General features: G+C 46.3%; 1 protein-coding gene across 15 annotated transcripts in view; it reads right to left on the bottom strand.

Moving 5' to 3' along the window:
* Positions 1–23,011, bottom strand: part of LUZP1 (leucine zipper protein 1) — a 99,140-nt gene that overhangs the window by 11,457 nt on the left and 64,672 nt on the right. For 8 of the 15 annotated variants that reach the window (XM_008265699.5, XM_089299190.1, XM_008265698.5 and 5 more), the window contains one exon: positions 20,494–20,597. Coding sequence is in view for 1 of the 15 variants with exons in the window: in XM_070079115.2 (XP_069935216.2) it covers positions 5,298–5,352 (55 nt within the window). In the remaining 14 variants the exon portion in view is untranslated. Of the gene's footprint in view, positions 1–5,297; positions 5,466–8,155; positions 8,505–20,493; positions 20,598–23,011 lie in introns of those variants that run through there. The other 7 variants (XM_051857954.3, XM_008265703.5, XM_051857956.3 and 4 more) reach the window with 3 other exon arrangements.

Raw genomic sequence — 23,011 nt, 5'->3', positions numbered from 1 at the left:
ACCAAACATTTAAGGAGAAAATTATACCAATTTTCTGCAATTTCTTCCAGGAAACAGAAGTAGAGGTCCTGCATTACCCTCATAACAAAACCAAAGACAATGCAAGAAAACCACAGATCAGTATCTCTGGTGAACACAGATACAAGTGGTTTCTTTTAATAATCTCTTTTTTCTTTTTAAGGTTTATTTTATTTATTTGAATGACAGAGAGAAAGGGAGAGACAAGACAGAGATCTTCCATGCACTGATTCATTCCCAAATGGCTGCAATGGCTGATGCTGAGCCAGGCAGGGAGAAGCCAGGAACCCAGATCTCCCGCGGGGGTGCAGGGGCCCAGGTACTTGGTCATCTTCCACCGCCTTCCCATGTGCATTTAGCAGGGAGCTGGACGGGAAGAAAGTGGAGCAGCCAGCTTGCAAACTGGCGCTCCAACATGGGATGCAGGTGTTGTAGGTGGCGGCTTAACCCACTATGCCACAACACTGACCCAGATACAAAAATCTTTTAAAAAGAGTAAATCAAATCCAACCATGTATACAAAGAATTATAAGCCACAACGAATTAGGATTTATCCCAGATATGCAAAGCTGGTTCAACATTCAAGAATCAAATGATGTGATTATCACATTAGTAGGTTAAAGAAGAAAAATAACATGATCACATCCATAGAGCAGAAAGTGCATTTGACAAAATCCATCATTTAGCATAAAACCTCTCACCAAACAGGGAACAGAGGGAAACGTCCTCATCTTGATACCCCCCCCCAAAAAAAATCTACAGTTGACATCACACTTACTGGTGATAAACTCAGTTTCTCACTAAAATTAGGAACAAGGTAAAGATGTCCTCTCTCAGTACTCTTTCCCAACACTGTCCAGAAACCCTAGCTTATGCAATAAGAAACAAAACATATATTGTTTGGAAAGGAAGAAATAAGACTTTCTGTGTGTCAATGACATGACTGTCTGTAGAAAATCCAAAAGAAAAGCCAAAAAGGCCATGTTGGAACTAAGTAATTACAGCAAGGTTGGAGGACATAAGGTCAATAAATGAAAGTCAGTCACTTTCCTAAATACCAGCAAGAAACAACTGAAATTTAAGATAAATACCATGGGGGCCGGCGCTGTGGCACAGTGGGTTAAAGCCCTGGCCTGAAGCACCGGCATCCCATATGGGCGCCGGTTCGAGACCAGCTGCTCCACTTCCGATCCAGCTCTCTGCTATGGCCTGGGAAAGCAGTAGAAGATGGCCCAGGTCCTTGGGCCCCTGCACCCACATGGGAGACCTGGAAGAAGCTCCTGGCTCCTGGCTTCGGATCAGTGCAGCTCTGGCCATTGTGGTCAATTGGGGAGTGAACCATCAGATGGAAGACCTCTCTCTCTCTCTCTCTCTCTCTGCCTCTCCTTTCTCTGTGTAACTCTGACTTTCAAATAAATAAATAAATCTTAAAAAAAAAAAGATAAATACCATGTACATAGCATGCCAAAATATGAAATACTTAGTTGTGAATCTAAAAAATATACAAGATCTCTTCTCTCTCTCTCTCTCTCTATATATATATATATACACACACACACACACACACACAAAGCTTGAGTGTGCAAACTACAAAACATAGATGAAGGATATCTAAGAAGAGCTAAATGAACACTTTCCACATTCGGGGGAAGACTATATTGTCAAGACGTCAGCTCTTCACAACTTGACTTATAGATTCAACACAATCCCAGCAAGTTACTTTGTGGGTATCAACAAACTGATTCTGAAGTTTATCTGGTAAGCCAAAAGACCCAAAATAAACAACCCAATAATGAAGAACAAAGGTGGAGGACTGATACAACCTGACTTCAAGATCTACTGCAACACTAGAAATTCAAACAGTGTACACTGGAGAATGCATAAACAAACAATCAGTGGATCAGAATGAGGACCAGAAATAGATCCACATAAATACAGTCAACGGATCTTTGAGGAAAAAGCAAAAGCGATACAACAAAGATAGTTTTTCCTACAAACTATGCTGGGAATGAACATCCACACTGTAAAAAATGAATCTAGGTACAGGTGTTTGCCCGAGGTGGTTTACCACGCCCGCCTCTCACGTCAGAGCGCCTGGTCCACGTCCTGCCCGCAGTGCCCAATTCCAACTTCCTGCTAATGCAGACCCTGGGGGGCAGCAGGAGATGGCCTAAGTAGCTGGGGGTCCCTGCCACCCACGTGAAGACCTGGACTTGGTTCTTGGCTCCTCACTTTGGCCTTGGCCCAGGCCCAGCCACTGCGGTCATTGTGGGGAGTGAACCAACAGTTGGGAACATGTTCTTTGCCTCTCAAATAGATAAATGCTTTAAGACAGGACTGGGGAATGTCCAGCCGCCATACACAAAATCATCTGGTCTGGCCTTGCTAAGGCAAATGCAGGCAGGACTGGAAATTCCATAAATCTAGAGCAGGCTAATTTTAAGTTGATAATTTTGTATGGTCCGTAAATGATGTTATAAATATACAAATGGCCCTTGGCAGAAACAAGGGCCCCCATCCCCACTTTAAGAGAAGAAAAAAGTCTAGATCTAGGGCTTACACCCTTGACAAAAACTAACTCAGAACAGACCATAGACTTAAATGCAAAATCAAAAACTTCAAGAAGACAACAGAAAACCTAAGTGACCTTGGGGATGGTAATCACATTCTTGATATCACAGCCAAGGGCAATCTGTAACTGACAGCTGGACATCATTAAAATGGAAGACTTCTGCTGGGCAAAACTCAGACTGCGAGAAAATGCCTGCACAAGACATCCGGCAACAGACTCACTCGGAACACACAAAGAACTCTGAAAACTCAACAAGAAAACAAAACACAGTTTTCAAATGGGCACAGACCCAAACAAGCACCTTACCAAAGAAGATACACAGACGGCACACAGCTGCATACACAGAGATGCTCAGCATAGCGTGACGTTCTGGACCTGCAAATCACAACACTGAAACATGGCCACACACCCCCTGAAACGGCCCAGGCCCGAGCCCTGCTGCACATGTAAAGCAGCAGCGCCCTCCTCACGCGCTGCGAAGCCGGTCTGGCAGTTTCTTGTACAATCCAACTACTCTCACCAGATACCCAGCAATCGCACTACCGGTATCTGCCCGACTGAGGTGAGAACTTGCGTCTACACAGAAGCCTGCATGTGCATGTCACAGCCCCTCTGTTCATTTACACCTGCCCAAACTGGAGGCAACCAAGCTCCCTTCACTAGATGAATGGGCAAACTGGTACATCTAAGCGCTAGAATATTAATATCATTCAGTGCTAAAAAGACGTGAGCTCCCAGGAGCCCTAAAAAATACAGAGGAACCTTAAACATAGATTATTTAGTGAAAAGAAACCAATCTGAAAGGGATACATACCGTGTAATTCCAACAATATGACATTCTGGAAAAAGCAAAACTATGGGGATGTTAAAGGATCAGTAGTTCCCAGAAGAAAGGGGAAAGAAAAGGATGCCACAGAGGGTTCCCAAGGCGGTAAAACACTCTGGCTGCTGTAATTACGGGTACATGTTGCTGAACGTTTGTCCAAACCCACAGAACACGCACCATCTAGAGTAACATAAACCATGGGTTTGGGTGATAATGCTATATGAAGACCTAAAAAACAAGATAAGGATCAATACACCTGCGTGGCTACAAACAGACCACACAGAATGAGGAGAGGGAGAGCGGAAAGACCACACAGGATGCAGCTGCGGTAACCCAGGCGGGAGAAGCGGTCAGACCTCTGACCACGGACACGGTCAGACCTTTGACCACAGACAGGTAAGACCCCAGGAGTTACTCAGACCACAGATGCTGTGAGACAAGGAATGGAAGAGAACTCCAAGGCTGCCGGCCTGAGTTTGCGGAAGCCTGGCGCTGTCGTCGATTCGAGGGAATGAGTACAGACAGAGCAGTGCGGAGAGAAAGATCGGAGTTTCCTTTAGGACAGACCACTTGTGAGAGGTATAGGCGTCGTCCACACAGAGACTGCAGAATGGATGCGTCAGGGCAGATACGACTCTGAGTCAACAGGTGGTTTATGAAACCGTGAACTGAATGAGTTTGCTAAGAAAGTGTGTGGATACAGAGAAAAGAAGACCTGAGCTCCAAGGTGGCCAATACGTCTGTGGTCAGAGATGCAGGAGAAACAGGAAAGGAAGCAAGGCAAGGTCGGAGAGAAAATGGCAAACTGAAAGCTAGTAAAAAGAAAGTGTTTCAAGGAAAAGGAGTGATCGCTTGTGTCACGTGACCTGCTGGTTCACGCAGATGCAGACAGCTCGGACCGCTGAACTGGACACCGTGCAGATCACTCTGACAAGAGCAACTCTGCTGAGGCAGGAATGGGAGAGCTGTACCAGAATGAGTTTAAGACTGCAAATAGCAGACGAACTGGAAAAAGCAAAGATTAGATGATTTTTTATTTTTTAAAAAGACATTTATTTTGAAAGCATTGAAGAGAAAGGGAGAGACAGAGAGATCTCCCATCTGCTGGTTCACTCCCCAGATAGCCCCAACAGCCAGGGCTGAGCCAGGCCAAAGCCAGGAGCCAGGAGCTTCATCCGGGTCTTCGTTGTTGGTGGTAGGGGCCCAAGCACTTGGGCAATCTTCCAGTGCTTTTCCCAGGCCATGAGAAGGGACCTGAATCAGAAGTGGAACAGCTGGGACACAAACTGGCTTCCAAATGGGATGCTGGTTTCACAGGCAGCGGTTTTACCAGCTATGCCACAACACTGACCCCTACATGATTTTTTTTTAAAGATTTACTTTATTTATTTGAAAAGCAGAGTTGGGGGGTAGGGGGGAGACAGCAAGAGAGAGATCTTCCATCTGCTGGTTCGCCTGGTTCACTCCCCAAATGGCTGTAAGAGCCAGGGCTCGCCCAGACCAAAGGCAAGAGCCAGAAGCTTCACCTGGGTCCTCCCATGTGGGTCAGGGGCCCAAGCACTCGGGCCATCCTCTGCTGCTTTTCCCAGGCCACTGGCAGGGAGCTGGATCAGAAGAGGAGCAGCCGAGACCTGAACCTACATTCATATGAGATGCAGGCATTGCAGGCGGTGGCTTTACCTGCTAGGTCACAGCACCAGCTCCCACCTACATGATTTTTTAATTTTGCTGAAAAGCAGAGCAAATAAATGGGAAGGTAGCTGTTAGAGGAAAAAAATAGTTCATTTTCTGAAGTTGGGGGAAAAGCATATTATACTGATAGAATATTATCCAGGAAAAAGGAAATTTTGACAAGTTACAAGAAAGAGAAAATCTTAAGACCTGTTTTTGAGTGGAACACAGAGAACAGGGCTCTGAGGAAGGATACAGAGTTCATCTAAAGTAACAGGCAGGCAGGCAGAACAGGGGGTACTGGTGGAGAAGCAGGTCTGGTGGAAATTCTCTTCTGATGGGTTTTACCTTCTCACTGGAGTAGACAGCAAGGAAAAGCTGAGAACAAAAGAAAAACAGCTGAAAAATGCCAAATGGCAGTTGTTTTCAACCCCAAGAGCGCGTCCACTGGCCGCACTATCAGCCTACAGCCACCAGATGGCGCTATGCTCATCTCTTGAAAAACAGTGCTGGTAGGTAACTGAAACACCGAGCCTCCCAGCCCCTCTTCACTCTGCTGCTCTGGGTCCATCTCCCTCTTGCTTCTTTGGAGCTTCCTTTCGCTTTTCCCTAACCTACATGCTTCCTCAGTCTCAAAATGGACAGAGAAAGAATCCTTATCACACATTTTTATAAACAAACCTCTCCCCATTCTCTTCCACGTCTCCTACTTGGAGAGTCACATACAAATAGTCTCGCCTTTGGCTTTCTGCCTGGTAGTACAGTGAAAACCTCATCAACGCACACATCGGGTGGAGGAGAAGGGGCTGGACCAACTGTGGGCCACAAACCAGTTTCATCTACTTTTTAAAAAAACTCTTCTTTGTCTTATTTGAGAAGCAGAGAAGAGATGAGAGAGAGAAAAACACTCTCATCTACTGGTTCACTCCTCAAATGCCCAACCCCATAAAACAATTTTAAATGATATGTGATATGTCTATAGAGTAATTTAAGTATTTCTTCATAAATATGTTTAAATCATTAAATACCTTAAAAAGATTAATTTTATGATGCAATAAATTATATCTCAAAAAGATGTTGCTTGTTGCTCTCAGAACAACATCCAAACTTCCCACCAAGACATGTGAAGCCCTCGGGCTCTTGTCCTGCCCAGTCTTGGGCCTGACCCCACTGCACACATCAGCTCCTAGCACTCTCTCTTACCTCTGGGCCACTATCAACTGCTTTCTCATTGTTTCAGATCCCACCTTAGACAATGTGGCCTTCTGGAAGTTCCTGGAGTACTTCCTTCCTAAAACTCCAGGCCAGGCCCTGTCTGCTGCATTGATCCTATCACAGCACCCAGCCCACTACATGATGTTTGATTAATCATCTTGTCTCTTCAGCTTTTTTTTCTTAATCACCATTGAATTCTCGCTCCCCAGCAGGAAGCCCAGCACACAAGAACGCTTAAAATTTGATGAATAAATGGCTGAGTGAACTTCCTAATTATTAAAAGGCCAGTCAGCCCTTCAGCACTGACCATTAACAGAGGATATCAAAAACAATGCAAATTGGCCGGCGCCGCGGCTCACTAGACTAATCCTCCACCTGAGGCACCGGCACACGGGGTTCTAGTCCCGGTCGCTCCTCTTCCAGCCCAGCTCTCTGCTGTGGCTCAGGAAGGCAGTGGAGGATGGCCCAAGTGCTTGGGCCCTGCACCCGCATGGGAGACCAGGAGAAGCACCTGGCTCCTGGCTTCGGATCAATGCATTGCGCCGGCCGCAGCGGCCGTTGGGGGGTGAACCAACGGAAAAGGAAGACCTTTCTCTCTCTCTCTCTCTCTCTCTCACTGTCCACTCTGCCTGTCAAATATATATATATATATATATATATATATATATATAAAGGAATGACCTACTCATGGGTTACAAAGGAGAAAACAGTTGGCACGAGTGGCCACACACAGCAGAGAATACCAAGTCCTATAACGATGGCACTGAGTTGTCTCACTGAAGCCTTGAACCACTGGCACAGGGTCTCAATCAAAAACGCTGCCCCGGCCTGATGGATAACGTCCCTTCAAGCTTGTAGAGCTACGCATGGGAGCCAAACACAAGGTCCAAAACCCATACCACTCAGAGGCTGTCCAGCCCCAGCTACTCCAAGTGTCAGCGAAGAAGCAAATAGTATTTCTGGATCTTCCGCCACTGCTTAGAATTTGGACTTCAAGCCAAAGGGTAGTTAAAGATCATTTAGTCCACTGGCTTTCAGACTGGATTCGGGCAACTCCCTCGGGGTCATTTAGGGGAAAGAAAACAGGGGCGTTTGAGCAGGCAGAGACCCAGGCTCCTCACCCTGGTCAACCAAAGCAACTGATTTTAGCTGCTTCTTATATGGAGCCTGTTCCCCGCAGGACTATTTTAAAAGAAGTTCTATATCTTCTACTTAAAATAAAACCACCTATTTGGCCCAACTCCTTTATTCTAAAAATGAGGAAAGAGAGACTCAAGTATATACTGTATTTTCTCTCGCAATTTAGCAAAGCTGAGGACTTCTGTCTCCTGACTTCTCCCATCTTGCAAAATCACATCCTGCAAACTCTCGGGCATTTTTACAAAGTGAGGGGTTCTGAGCACTACTCTAATTGTATACAGACCAGTAACAACTAAGGAGTATAAAGGAACAAATAAGTACAACCGCCAATTAGTACTAACATACTCCAGACAATACAGTAAATATCTTAATTTAAAAAAAATGTAACTATCTTCTACACATGCTTTCCCAGGAATCTCAGATTCACTGTTACTTTAAATTTCTTAAGTGATTTCTCTGGGCTTTCCTTACCTGCACAAAGATATGGTAATCCCTTGGCATGCAGAGTGCTTAGCAGGATACACTGCACATTGTCCACAAATAGTAGCTATTACTATGATTCTACTCAGCCAGCACAATGTCCTTCTAAGGAAAAGACCCCTGATCTTGCTCAAGGTCACATAGCTAGTAAGGACAATCAAACAGTGAATCCAGGTCCACCTACTCCAAATAAATAAATAAATCTTTTAAAAAGATTTGAAAAGATTTGAGTGTTTTTTTTTTTTTTTAAGATTTGTTTATTTATTTGAAAGTTAGAGTTACACAGATAGAGAAGGAAAGGCAGGGGGAGGGAGAAAGAGAGGTCTTCCATCTGCTGGTTCACTCCCTAGATGGCCACAGCAGCCAGAGCTGCGCCAATCCCGAAGCCAGGAGCCAGGAGCTTCTTCCGGGTATTCCCATGCAGGTACAGCGGGCCCAAGGACTTGGGCCATCTTCCACTGCTTTCCCAGGCCACAGCAGAGAGCTGGATTGGAAGTGGGGCAGCCAGGACACAAACTGGTGCCCACATGGGATGTTGCACTGTAGGTGGTGGCTTTACCCACTACGCCACAGCACCGGGCCCTGAAAAGATTTGTTAAAAAGGCAGTTACAAAGAAAGAGGGGGAGAGACAGAGAGATCTTCCATCCGCTGGTTCACTCCCCAAATGGCTGCAAAAGCCAGGAACTTCTTCCGGGTCTCCCATGTGGGTGCAGAGGCCCAAGGACTCGGGCCATCTTCCAGTGCCTTCTCAGGCACACGAGCAAGGAGTTGGATCAGAAGTGGAGCAGCTGGGACTCAAACTGGCACCCACATGGGACGCCAGCACCACAGGCAGGGCCCTTGCCTGCTATGCCACAGCACCAGCCCCAATAAATAAATCTTTTTTAAAAATAAGAGTACTATAACATTTGGCTAAGTCATTGATCTTCTCTATACTTCAGTTCCTTCCCCTGGGGGAAAAAAAAAAAAAAGGAATATCAACCTGATCTACCTTATGCAATAAAGTCAGCAAGAGCACTTCGAAAAGTCCCACACATACCTAAGGTAAGTTTTCACCAGGCTGAATTCTCCTAAAATAAGCAACTAATTAAGATCATCCTTTCTACCCAAGTAAACAAGGAAACGTATTAAAAACAGGGTTAGAATGGCACCTGTGTCTGACCTTCCGGCCTTAAAAACAGCCAGAGAAAATGTTCGACTGCCATCCACAAAGGGAAGAGACAGACATCTCTCTTCCCAGGCTCTCTCTCCCTCGCTCCCTGGTAAGTATATATTCACCCAGGCAAAATTCATTTATTCAGCAGGTTTTATGAAGCATCTACGATGCACCTAGCATTTTGCCAAGTGTTAGGGAAATAATTAGGACCTGCCCCTTGCCATTAAGGAATCAGATATAACCAATTATAAAGTAATGATGAAGACGCCATCCCTGATCAGACTACCTAACACAGCACCCGCTCTCCTGCTCCCTTCTTACCCGGCTTGTTTCCCTAAGCACATTTTACCACCATCCATGTGGCTCAGAAGTGATTAACTGTGCCTGAGGGTGGCTTCTGGGAAGGACACGGTATTGAGCCTCAGAAAATCACAGAAAAAAGAGGAAGGACCGTGCCAGTGTGTAATGTCAGCTTCCCCTGCATCAGTGTCTAGCTCAGCTCCAATTCATACTAGGAAAATACAGCGCCTACTATTTCTAACTTGGGGCTCCTTTTTGCCAATACTCTTGAACCCAGTTCCAAGGGGCCCCATCCAGCATTCTGGAAACTGGCTCTTCTTCCTGTCCTGGCAGATCAGGAAGGTCTGAAATAGAACATAATCAAACCTGCCCTGCCCCTTCTCCCAACACAGCTGCCATGATTCACTTCCTGTTCCAAAGAGCCATTTAAAGCAGGGTCGGCAAACTTGTTCTTTAAAGTTTGATAGAATACATAAAATCATACAATTTAGCATAACAGTAAATATTTCAGGCTTTGTAGGAACTAAGTAAGGTCTTTGTCTTAACCCAACTCTGATCTTGTACATACACAATAAATACACCCATCTAAAGCAAATGAACACAGTTGGATTTCAGCTAAACTTTTACAAAAATGAGGTGGTGGGTATGCAGGCCAGAGTTTGCTAAGCCCTGATCTAAAGCAGACCTACCTGAAATTTTTTTTTTTAAAGATTTATTTACTTATTTGAGTGGCAGAGTTACAGAGAGGTCTTCCGTCAGCTGGTTCACTCTCCAAATGGCTGCAACGGATGGAGTGAACATGTTTTAATGTGTCCTCTGTTGTTAGGCATTTCAAACTGACCCTCTCATAAGAGAAACGCACCATCCTAAACTCTGCGGAGACTTCTATCACACTACTCACGATACCTGTTAGCTTCCTTAGGGTCTCCTACGTGGGTGCAGGGGGCCAAGCACTTGGGTCATCTTCCATGGTTTTCCCAGGCCATTAGGAGTGAGCTGGATCGTAAGTGGAGCAGTTGGGACTCAAACTGGTGCCCATATGGGATGCCAGTGCCACAGGCAAAGGCCTAACCTACTATCCCACATCGCTGGCCCAAGGAGAATTTTTTTAAGATTTATTTATTTGAAAGTCAGAGGTACACAGAGAGAGGAGAGGCAGAGAGAGGCAGAGGGGGGGAGAGAGAGAGAGGGAGAGAGAGGGAGAGAGGGGGAGAGAGGGGGAGAGAGGGGGAGAGAGGGGGAGAGAGAGAGAGAGAGAGAGAGAGAGAGAGAGAGAGAGGAGTCTTTCATCCGATGATTCACTCCCCAATTGGCTGCAATGGCCAGAGCTGCACCAATCCGAAGCCAGGAACCAGGAGCTTCTTCCAGGTCCCATGCGGGTGCTGGGGCCAAAGGACTTGGGCCACCTTCTACTGCTTTCCCAGGCCATAGCAAAGAGCTGGATCAGAAGTGGAGCAGCTGGGTCTCGAACTGGCGCCCATATGGGATGCCAGCACTTCAGGCCAGGGCGCTGGCCCCAGGATAATTATTTTTAAGTAACCTCCTCCCCACCTCTTTTAGATACCTGTATTTAAAAAACCTTGGGGCCGGCTCCATGGCGCAGTAGGTTAATCCTCCACCTGTGGCGCCAGCACCCCATATGGTCGCCGGTTCTAGTCCCAGCTGCCTCTTTTTGCAATCCTGTTCTCTGCTATAACCCTTGGAAGCAGTAGAAGTTGGCCCAAGTGCTTCGGCCCCTGCACTCGCATGGGAGACCGGGAAGAAGCACCTGGCTCCTGGCTTTGAATCGGCATAGCTCCAGCCATCTGGGGAGTGAACCAACAGAAGGGAGACCTTTCTCTCTGTCTCTCCCTCTGCCTGTAACTCTACCTGTCAAATAAATAAATAAAATCTTTAAAGCGGGGGGGGGGGGGGGGGGGCAGCGCTGTGGCTCACTTGGTTAATCCTCTGCCTGCGGCGCCAGCATCGCATACAGGCGCCAGGTTCTAGTCCCGGTTGCTCCTCTTCCAGCTCCTCTTTCAGCTCTCTGCTGTGGCCCAGGAGGGCAGTGGAGGAGGGCTGAAGTGCTTGGGCCCTGCACCCACATGGGAGACCAGGAGATGCATCTGGCTCCTGGCTTCGGATTGGCATAGCTCTGGCTGTGGCGGCCATCTAGGGGGTGAACAAACAGAAGGAAGACCTTTCTCTATGTCTCTCTCACTGTCTAACTCTGTCAAATAAAAATAAATAAATAAAGTAAAAAACCTTATGGAGGCCAGCATGGTGTAGCAAGTAAAGCTGCTGCCTGCTATGCCAACATTCCACATGGTTGCCGGTTTGAGTCCCAGCTACTCTAGCTCCAATCCAGCTCCCTGCTAATGTGCCGTTTGGGGAGTGAACCAGCAGTTGGAAGACCTGTCTCTGTCTCTCCCTCTCTCACAGTAACTTTGCCTTTCAAATAAATAAATAAACCTTTAAAAAAATAACCTTAGATGGTCTAATCTTACCTCTCCCTAACTGCTTGGGTGTTTTGATTTCATTACTGGGCTTTGGCCATTTTTCCCAGAACCACCTGGGATACCATCTGTGTATTTGGACATGCAAACCTCTGGATTAGTAGACCAACTAGAATTCAGAGATTCTTCGGGTTGGAAAGATTTAGATCATCTGTTCCAACCTCCCATTCAGTGCCCAAGTTATCCAGCAAGCAGTCACTCAGCGCCTGCTCAAACACTTCTCCTGGCAGGAAGGCTATCACCTGCTCCCAAAGCAACAGATTCTATCTCCGGACAACTCTGAGGTAGGGCGCTCTTATTTTTCTTCTTAGTACATTTAATCACCTCATCACTGTGAATTTATTTACTGACTTTTTTTTTTAAAGAATTATTTTATTTATTTGAAAGAGAGAGGGAGAGCCAGAGAGGTCTTCCACTCCACTGGTTCACTCCCCAAATGACCGCAACAACCAGAGCTGAGCCGATCCGAAGCCAGGAGCCAGGAGCTTCCTCTAGGTCTCCCACGCTGCTGCAGGGGCCCAAGAACTTGGCCATCCTCCACTGCTTTCTCAGTTCACAGCAGAGAGCTGGATTGGAAGAGGAACAACCAGGACTCAAACCAGTGCCCACAGGGGACACGGGCTCTGAAGGCTGGGGCTGTAACCCACCATGACATAGTGCCAGCCCCAATTACTGACTTTTTATCAGCATGTTAGATGCTTGAGTTCAGGAACATGGTTTTCGTGTTTGTGGCTGTTTCTTATTACTATGGATCTTGAACAACATATGGTACCCAGGGATATAGAGTAACTGCTTACTAGAAAGAAGGGGGAGGCAGGGAAAACAAAACCATGCTGGATCTGGGGAACGTCGGGCAATTCAGGATGCTGACCTGAGGCACCTGCAGAGGCAGAGTGAGTAACTGAAAATGTCTGAGTAGGAAATGTGAGGCTCCTGGTATCTCACAGCCAAGTGCTGGGCTGAGGGTGTAATGTTTGAGGAACATTTATAAATCTCTCTCTCTCCTCTCCCCTTCCTTCCAGGCCTCCTCTGGCCCATTCTAACAGTGCACATCTTTTGTGTTCTCTGTTCTCCGGAGGCATTTCAAACTGACCCTCTCCCTAGGAGAAACGGACCACCCTAAACTCTGTGGAGACTTCTATCACTCTACTCATGACCCTTGTTAACATATCTGCCATCCTCTATCAGGCGTTGAACTCTAAGAGCAGTGGCTGTGTCACCTTCATTTTTGTGTCCTGGACACTGAATACAGTGATGGGCCAACATAGAAATCTGACAGATGTTTGGTAAATAAATGAAGATTATGTTTTTATTGTATTCTACACTGACCAAACTACATCCAGGGGACTGCTTTCATACCTGAACATCACACTCTAGGAAAGACACTTTAGTCTTATAGCCTATATGACTGCAAAAGCAAGTATCACAGAAGAGGAGGCCATGGATGTAACTAAGTGACAGGGGCCAGGTAGGACTATACCCGACTTTTTACATGAAATCTCTTAAATGTGGCCAACTATTTGAATTTTTTTAAAATAAGAACTACAAAGAACAGCAGTATATAGAAGCAGATATGGGAAGCACAATGTGCAAGTCGTTTTGGACAAAGGAGCCTAAGCAAGAAGTGACACAGCAGAACTGCATTTCTGAAAGACCATTCTAACAGAATAAGCCAGGGTGCCACCGTGGCAGTCAAAGCAGGCAACAGGACAGGGCCTGAACCCGGATAGCAGCGATGGGGTAAAGCGCTGGGGGTGCGTATGAAAGACAACCTGGTCTACCCAGCCCCAACGATAAACTCCAAGACTGCATAAGCTAGTCTGGCAGCCACATTATCAATCTGTAGGTTTCTAATGGCTTAAAATTTTTAGATAGTTGATTAATACATAAAACGAGTACTTTTTATGGGTACCATGTGATGTCAACACACGTATACAGCCCAAGACGAGCAAACCAGGCAATTACTTCCATTCCTTTGCCTTTTCTTTCTTTCTTTTTTTTTTTTTTTTTTTTTTTGGACAATCAGAGTGGACAGTGAGTGAGAGAGAGAGAGAGAAAGGTCTTCCTTTTTCCGTTGGTTCACCCCGCAACAGCCGCTGCGGCCGGTGCACTGCACTGATCCAAAGCCAGGAGCCAGGTGCTTCTCCTGGTCTCCCATGGGGTGCAGGGCCGAAGCACTTGGGCCATCCTCCACTGCACTCCCGGGCCACAGCAGAGAGCTGGACTGGAAGAGGAGCAACCGGGACAGAATCCGGTGCCCCAACTGGGACTAGAACCCGGGGTGCCAGCACCGCAGATGGAGGATTAGCCTAGTGAGCCGCGGCGCCGGCCTCCTTTGCCTTTTATGTCTGGAGCCTACCAGCTCCTCTCAAGTTCTTTATACCGCATATAACACATTATTGTGAACTACAGTTGCCCCACTGTGCTGCGAAACACTGTAACATTATTTCTGTTTATCTGTGTTCTGGTACCCATTATCCAATCTTCCCTCCACCTTCCACCCTTCCCAACCTCTAGTAGTCACCATCCGATGTGCAGACTGACATGAGAGAGAACACGTGGTATTTGTCTGTGTCTGGTTTATTCACTTAATGACCTCCAGTTCAATCCATTTTGCTGTACATCTTGATTCTTTTTCCGAAATACACTGTTAAACCTAAATAATTTTTAACAGTCTGAATATAGGACTTAATTCTTATTTCTTTTGTAGGTAGTACAGTGCAATGATTAAAGGTTATTACACACTCTGGATGGAGCCAGACAGCCTAAGTTTCACTTTGATTTTACTACTTACTAGCTGTTTGCCACTGATTAAGTCTGTTTTAACACCTACCTTATGTAGGGTTTTGGTAGCTGTGAATGAGTAAACAATGAATTGTCTAGGCTAGTTTCTGGTCAATATTAAGTGTTACGTAAGGGGCCAGAGTTGTGGTGTATGTAGCGGGTTGGGCTGCCACCTGAGACGCCAGCATCCTATATAGGGGCTGGCTGGAGTCCTGGCTGCTCTACTTCTAATCCAGCTCCTGGCTGATGCTTCTGGGAAAGTAGCAGAGGATGGCCAGGTGCTTGGGGCCCTGCACCTACGTGGGAGAACTGGAAAAAGCACCCAGCTCCCTGCCTCAGCCTGGCCCAGCACAGCCATCACAGCCATTTGGGAAGTGAACCAGCAGATAGAAGATATCTCTTTCTCTCTCTCCCTCTCCCTTTCCCTAACTCTACCTTTCAAATAAAATAAATAAATCTTTGGCTGGCGACATGGCTCATTAGGCTAATCCTCCGCCTGTGACGCCGGCACTCCAGGTTCTAGTCCCGGTTGGGGCGCCAGATTCTGTGCCAGTTGCTCCTCTTCCAGTCCAGCTCTCTGCTGTGGCCTGGGAGTACAGTGGAGGATGGCCCAAGTGCTTGGGCCCTGCACCCGCATGGGAGACGGGGGAGGCAACCTGGCTCCTGGCTTCGGATCAGCGCAATGCGCCAGCCGCAGCGGGCCAGCCGCAGCGGCCATTGGAGGGTGAACCAATGGAAGGAAGACCTTTCTCTGTCTCTCTCTCACTGTCTAACTCTGCCTGTAAAAACAAAACAAAACAAACAAACAAAAAACAATAAATAAATCTTTGGAAAAAAAAGTGTTGGGGACGGCGCTGTGGCACAGTAGGTTAAGCCTCTGCCTATAGTACTGGCATCCCACATGGGCACCAGTTCGTGTCCTGGCTGCTCCATTTCTAATCCAGCTCCCTGCTTATGGCCTGGGAAAGCAATAAAAGATGGCCCAAGTGTTTTGGCCCCTGTACCCACGTGGGAGACCCAGAAGAAGCTCCTGGCTCCTGGCTTCGGATTGGCCCAGCTCCAGCCATTGTGGCCATTTGGGGGAGTGAACCAGTGGATGGAAGACCTCTCCCTCTGTATCTCCCTCTGTCTGTAATTCTGCCTCTCAAATAAATAAATCTTAAAAAAAAGTTGTGTTTTAGCTTAAATTATTATTTTTTTCCTTCAACATTTTAGTTTCACACTCTAAATGTTCTCTACACTGTACAGTTTACAAACATTCACTATGAATCTGACAGGCAAGTCTTTATATAACTTTATCCAAACTAAGGTACACACTATTTAACAAAATAATAAACCAAGAATAGCCCTCTAGACTGTCACTAAAAAGTCACTCACTGTCACTGATCTATTAATCAGCACTACAATACCTGCACACAATTGTTTTAATTAGCTCCAAAGCCAGATCAAAAGTTTCTTGGAATCACATTAAAAAATTAAATATCTATTTTTAGCATACTACTTTGTAGTATATTCCTGATTCTCCAGCCCAAAAATATTTCTAAAAATGAAATGCCCTGGGTGAGTGTTCAACCTACTGGTTAAGATACCCAGGGACCATATCAGAGTACCTGACATCAATGGCTGGCTCTGGCTCCTGACTCCAGTTTCCTGTTAATGTAGGTCTCAGGAGGCAGTGGTGATGGCTCAAATAATTGGATTCTTGCCACCCATACGGTTGAGACCAGGATTGAGTTCCTGGTTCCTGACCTTGGCCCTAGTCCAGTCCTGGCCATTCAGGGAGTGAACCACCAGATGGGAGCTTACTAACTCTGTCTGACTCATGGTTATACATATGACAGTGCTGCATGACAGTTACCTCTGGGGGTTTTCCCTTTGGTTTTGCTTATCTCTATTTCCTAGTATTTCCATAATGAACTTACACTGATCGTATAATTTAAATAAAATCATGGCAAAACAAAGAAAAAAGAATTGTAATCAGCATGACTCTGAACGCAAGCTGGCTTCTTGGCACAGGGTGGGGGTAGGGAGTAGGGGTATCACTGTGTTTTTACTTTTTGATCAATTTTAGAATTTTACTAGGGATCACTGTGAAGCTTCCAGTGATACCCGCAAACCCATGTGACCCACAGATTAACTCCAGATAAATCAAGCACTTCTATAAGAATTAGATTAGAATTTGACTCAATCTTCAAAATACGTCTAGAATCCATTACTTTCTAGCTATCCACCATTATCACCGAGTCCAAGCCATCGTCATGCCTCACCGGAACTACTGTTTACTGCAAAAGCGTCCTTAGGTTTGCCTGAATCTAGCATTGCCCATGCTTCCTACACTCCACAGCCTATCCTCCCACAGCAACCTGAGTAAGCCTTTTTTTTTGACTGCCCCAAATGGTTTATTAAGTATGAATTTCACAAACATTACTTGATTTAGTGGTGTAGCCTTCTCCAGGCTACACTAGAAGAACCACCAACAGTGTGATGGAACTTGTGGCCCTTTCCAAGGCCATGACTCCTGTGGCCTGTAGATGTCAGTCCACGCATTTCCCTGCGCTTGTGGACTGGTTTGTCGGGAGGTAGGCGCTTGGTGTGGCAGTTAAGATGCTGCTTGGGGAGCTGGTGCCATGGTGTAGCGTGTAAAACCACCACCTGCAGTGCCAGCATCCCATATGGGCACCAGTTCAAGCCCTGGCTGCTTCTACTTCCGATCCAGGTCTCTGCTGTGGCCTGGGAAAGCAGTAGAAGATGGCCCAAGTGCTTGGGCCCCTGCACCGAGGGAGACCCGGAAGAAGCTCCTGGGTCCTGGCTCCAGATCAGCACAATGCCACCTGTTGCAATCATCTGAGGAGTGAACCAATGGATGGAAGACCTCTCTCTCTCTCTCTCTCTCTCTCTCTCTCCGTCACTATGCCTTTCAAATAAATAAATAAATCATTTAAGAAAAAAGATGGTGCTTGGGACAAACTGCATCCCACATTGGAGCACCTGGATTCAAGTCCTAGCTCCACGTATCAAATCCAGCTTCCTGCTAACCCATAACCTGGGAAGTAGCAGGTGATGGCTCAAGTAGCTGGGTCCCTGCCATTCATGTGGGAGGCCTAGATTAGGTTCCAGATTCCTGGTGTTGATCCCAACTACAGGCTGTTGCAGGCCTTTGGGGAGTAAACCAGCAGATGGGAAATACCTCTCACTCCCTCTGTCTCTTTCTGCTTGCCTTTCAAATAAAATAAATACACTTTTTAAAATTTAAAAGCATACAAAAATGTAAGTCAGGTCACGTCCCTCCTCAGCTCAGAGTAAAATGTTCTAGAAAGGTGCTACCTTGGCTGTAAGGCCCTAAATGATCTGAGTACTGATCACACATCCCCTTCCATTCTTTCCCTACGATTCCACTACTCCACTCCAGCCGCACTAGCCTCCCTGTGGGGCCTTGGTCATGGATTCCAACTTTCAGATCTAAGCTAAAAATATCACTGCATCAGAGGTCTACTCTAATCACCTTATATGAAATAGCATTCTCTCAGCTCTCCCTCACATCGTCACCTCATCTTGACTTTTTTTTGAGAGGGAGATAGACAGACAGACATACACTTCCGTATACTAAGTCACTCCCCCAAACACTTGCAACAGTCAGGACTAGATCAGCCTGAAGCCAGCTCAATCCAGGTTTCCATGTAGGTGGGCAGGGACCTAATTACTTGAGCCATTATCACTGTCTCCCAAGGTCTACAATGCCAGGAAGCTAGAGTCAGGAGCCAGAGCAGGGTACTGAACCCAGGTATTCCGATATGGGACACGGGCATCTTAACCAGTGTCTTAACCAATAGGTTAAATGCCTCTCCACCTAGCTCTTTTAAATTCTTAGTATGTATCCCCTGGCAGAAGTTACTTAACTACTTAATTGTTTATATCTAGTTATTCATTTATTTTTACGTTTCTAACCATTAAGCTAGGACTTCTTCTATTTTCTTAATGTCATACACTGAGTTCCAACGATTGTGCAAAGCAAGAAGTGGCCAGTGTTCATCATCAGAACATCAATCCCATCACATAGCAAAATATTCTATGTATATAGTAGGAAGTAAAAGTTTCTGTTAATGAAAAGGATTATTTTCTCCCAAATTTCACTAGTATTTTAAAAATCAGGGGCAGGAATTCAGCCTCGAATTTATATAAAAGCACCCACATTCCACATGGAGGTGCTTGTGTTTGATTTCCAGTTCCAGCTCCTACATCCAGCTTTCTGCTAATGCAGATGCTAGGAGACAGCAGTGATGGCTCAGTTGGGTCCCTGCCACCCACACGGGAGACCCAGAATTCCTAGCTCCCAGCTTCGCCTGTACCCAGCCCCAACCACGGCAGGCAACTGGGGAGTAAACCAGCAGAGGGGAGCACACGCTCTTTCTCTCAAGCAAAACACAACACATTGGTCCTCACATAAAGCCACCAACTACTGGCTATTACTCAACCAGAAATTAATTTCTTAACCCAGTTCCATGAGGTAGGAAAAAAGCTGCAAAGAAAGGAACAGAGCAACACATATGAACCAATTAAAAAGCCAAACGTTTGCCTTGCAGTGTCTCACTCCTAGAGTTCTGTGTTAACCCTAATTATGCCTATTTCCTAACAGTGGCTGACATGTCAGTGGCTGGCCTTGTTAGCATTCCTTTCCCATATCCAGTCACTCCAATGACCAAAACCTATTTACCAAACTCATTCTAGACTGCCCTGTTGCTCTACTTTCCAAGAGAACTTTTCTCTATTATCTAGCTATCAGTAATGATCAAAACCATGAGGTCCTGGGGCTGGCGCTGTGGAGTAGCAGGTAAAGCCACTGTCTGCAGTGCCAGTATCCCATATGGGTGCCGGTTCAAGTCCTGGCTGCTCCACTTCCTATCCAGCTCCCTGCTATGGCCTGGGAAAGCAGTATAAGATGGTGCAAGTCCTTGGGCCCCTGAACCCACACGGGAAACCCAGAAGAAGCTCCTGGCCCCTGGCTTCAGATTGGCTCAGCTCTGGCCGTTGCAGACGACTGGGGAGTGAACCATCAGATGGAAGACTCTCTCTCTATGTGCAACTCTTTCAAATGAATAATCTTTAAAAAAAAAAAAAAAAAACACACACACACACACACACACACACAAAACAACACCCATTAGGTCTTTAGGCCACTCACTGCTCAAGTTCTCACTTCTCTCTCAACAGTGCTCTCCACTGTCCTCACCAAGACCAAACAATAAAATATTGGCACACAAAATCCAGAAAAGTGCTAAGAAAAAGAGACAGTTGATGATCAAAAGATTCTTATTTTACTCTGCTTTTTAAAAGGCAAAGTGACAGAGAGAGAGAAAAAGAGAGATCTTCCATTGGTTGGTTCACTGTCCAAATGGCCGTGACAGCCTGAGCTGAGCCACGCCAAAGCCAGGAAGCAAGAATCCATCCACGACTCCCACGTGGATGGCAGGGGCCCAAGGACTACAGCCATCTTCTGTGGCTTTCGGAGGCACATTAGCAGGGGGCTAGACAGGAAGCAGAGCAGCTGAGACTTGAACTGGTGCTCTGATATGGAATTTGGCCTCACAAGCAGTGGCTTAATCTGCTGTACCACAGAGCATCCAGTCTGGAACCATAAGGTCTACTTATTATGGCTGACTTCACAGAAGAATTTTTACCCTTAATATAGAGGAGTATTTAGCACAGTATTTGATTCATAAAGGACCACCAGCATATACTGACTTTCCTCTCTCCTTTGCCATAGCAGAACAATTACAGAGGTCTCAAAATCCACCCAGTTCTGAGGAAGGCCCAGGCTTCCCTGTTCAGCATACTTACCATTTAGGTAACTTCACTTTCTGTCACTACTTCTGGCTGCTCCCTGATGCTTGCAGTCCTGGAAACAGCAGCTCAGTATCATCGGATGGCAGCTGCCTCTTGACCTGGATGGAAAACAAACAGAAAGGAAGACACAGGTAAAACATGAGTCACACCAAGATTGAGCTGGCTCAAAAGACTGTCCCAAAGATCTTCACATACAGTGTGTGTCAAAAAAGGGACAAGGTGAGACCTGAGTCAAGATGCAGACCTGAGGGAAGCTGGCTACGTCTGACTCAGGAGAGGAGGAGTTTGACTCCAAAGACTTCCCCTCTTCAAATCATAATCATTTCCTATCAGATGATACGGTCCCTAGGTACAGTATATTGTATTTCCTGGAATTAACAGATTGATGCACTCTCCCACAGCCTAAAAACTTAAAAAAGGCATCTTACAAGCTGGGAAGCATCCCAGAAATCAACCAGTTAAATACTTTTAAGGAAGGAAACTAAAGCTTGGGATGGGTGAGTCACAGTTACTTATGGGCAAAACTAAGATTCTGCTAAAAATAAAATGTCTGGAAGATGGGTAAGGGAGAAAAAACAAAACGCAAACATCTGTGGAGTACCTACCACACCCTGGGCACTAAGTTTTATGTTTTAATAAAGACAGTAACACTATTTTATCACCCCCACCTCATAGATAAAAAAATCTAAATTTTAAAAAGTCAAGCAACTTGACCAAGAGCACACAGCTAGTAAAATAGTCAGGATGGAAACTCAAGTCTATCTGACCACAAAAGCCCTTCACCATGCTTACTCTCATTCTGTTTCCTTCCAGAATGGGTCCTCAGAAGGACCCTAAATCATTCAACATCAGTGAGAACTAAAAAGAAAGCTTCTCTGTCTACAAACCCGCTCTCTAGTTTTGTAACGAGCAGTCTTCTGATGCACAGCTGAGAAGCCTTCCAACCCACTGAATCCCTAAATGGTGAGTTCTTGAAAGGGTAGGCATTTGGCCCAGTGACTAAGATACCAATTAAGACACTCGTGCCCCACATCAGAGTACCTGGGGTCCAATTTCTGGCTCTGGCTCCTGACTCCAGCCTCCTGCTAATGCAGACCCTTGGGCGACAGCAGTGATGGCTCAAGTAATTTTTTTTTTTAAGATTTATTTTATTTACTTGAAAGAGTTACAGAGACAGGTAGAGCCAGAGAGAGAGAGGTCTTCCATCCGATGGTTCACTCCCCAGATGACTGCAACAGCCAGAGCTGAGCTGATCCGAAGCAGGAGCCAGGAGCTTTCTCTGGGTCTCCCATACTGGTGCAGGGGCCCAAGGACTTGGGCCATCTTCTACTGCTTTCCCAGGCCATGACAGAGAGCTGGATCAGAAGTAAAGCAGCTGGGACTCAAACCTGTGCCTGTATGGGATGCCAGAGCTGCAGGCTGGCCCCAGCAATTGGGTTCTTGCCATCCACATGGGAGACCTAGCTTGAGTTCAGATCCTGAATTCAGCTGGCCTAACCCCAAGTGTTGCAAGCATCTGAGGAGTGAACCAGCAGATGGAAGTTTTCATTCTCTCTGTATGTCTCTCTCTCCTCTTCCCCTCCCTCTCAAATAAATACATAGTTGGAGCAGGTGCTGTGGCATAGCGGGTAAAGCTGCCACCTAGTGCCGGTATCCCATATGGGCATTGGTTCAAGTCCCAGCTGTTCTACTTTCAATCTCACACTCTGCTGTGGCCTGGGAAAGCAGTAAAAGATGGCCCAAGTCCTTGGGTCCCTGCACCAACATGGGAGTCCTGGAAGAAGCTCCTGGCTCCTGGCTTTGGACCAGCCCAGCTCCAGCCATTGCGGCCATTTGCAGAGTGGACCAGTAGATGAAAGACCAACTGACCTCTCTTTCTGCCTCTACCTCTCTGTAACTCAGCCTGTCAAATAAAATAAGTAATAAATAAATCAAAAGAATTGGCCGGTGCCGCGGCTCACTAGGCTAATCCTCCGCCACCCCGGGTTCCAGTCCTGGTTAGGGCGCTGGATTCTGTCCCAGTTGCTCCTCTCCAGTCTAGCTCTCTGCTGTGGCCCAGGAGGGCAGTGAAGGATGGCCCAAGTGCTTGGGCATCTGCATCCCATAGGAGACCAGGAAAAAGCACCTGGCTTCTGGCTTCGGATAGGAGCTGCGCACCGGCCGTAGCGGCCATTTGGGGGGTGAACCACTGGAAGGAAGACCTTTCTCTCTGTCTCTCTAACTCTGCCTGTCTAAATAAATAAATAAATAAATAAAAAGAATTAAAAATAAATAGTTACTAGAGGCGGGAGATGTGGGTCTAATCTGTCTACCCTGGTCTTGAGGAAGAATGGAAAGGTAACTTCTAGGCTAGTGGTACATCTAAAGCTCTTAAACACAGTCTTACATTCAAACTATTCCCCTCATTTCGTCACCACAGCTTATCCCTCCATACACATCCTCGCAAGCCACTCTTTAACCTCCTTACAAGACTGCTGGTCCCCTTCGTTCCATTCCACACCTCTACCAACCC

The sequence above is a fragment of the Oryctolagus cuniculus genome, chromosome 7 (genome assembly GCF_051225735.1).
Source record: "Oryctolagus cuniculus isolate XC-2025 breed Fujian yellow rabbit chromosome 7, ASM5122573v1, whole genome shotgun sequence".
Taxonomy (NCBI): Eukaryota; Metazoa; Chordata; class Mammalia; order Lagomorpha; family Leporidae; genus Oryctolagus; species Oryctolagus cuniculus.
The sequence above is the reverse complement of the archived record's forward strand: the minus strand, read 5'-3'. Positions and strand labels throughout refer to the sequence as shown.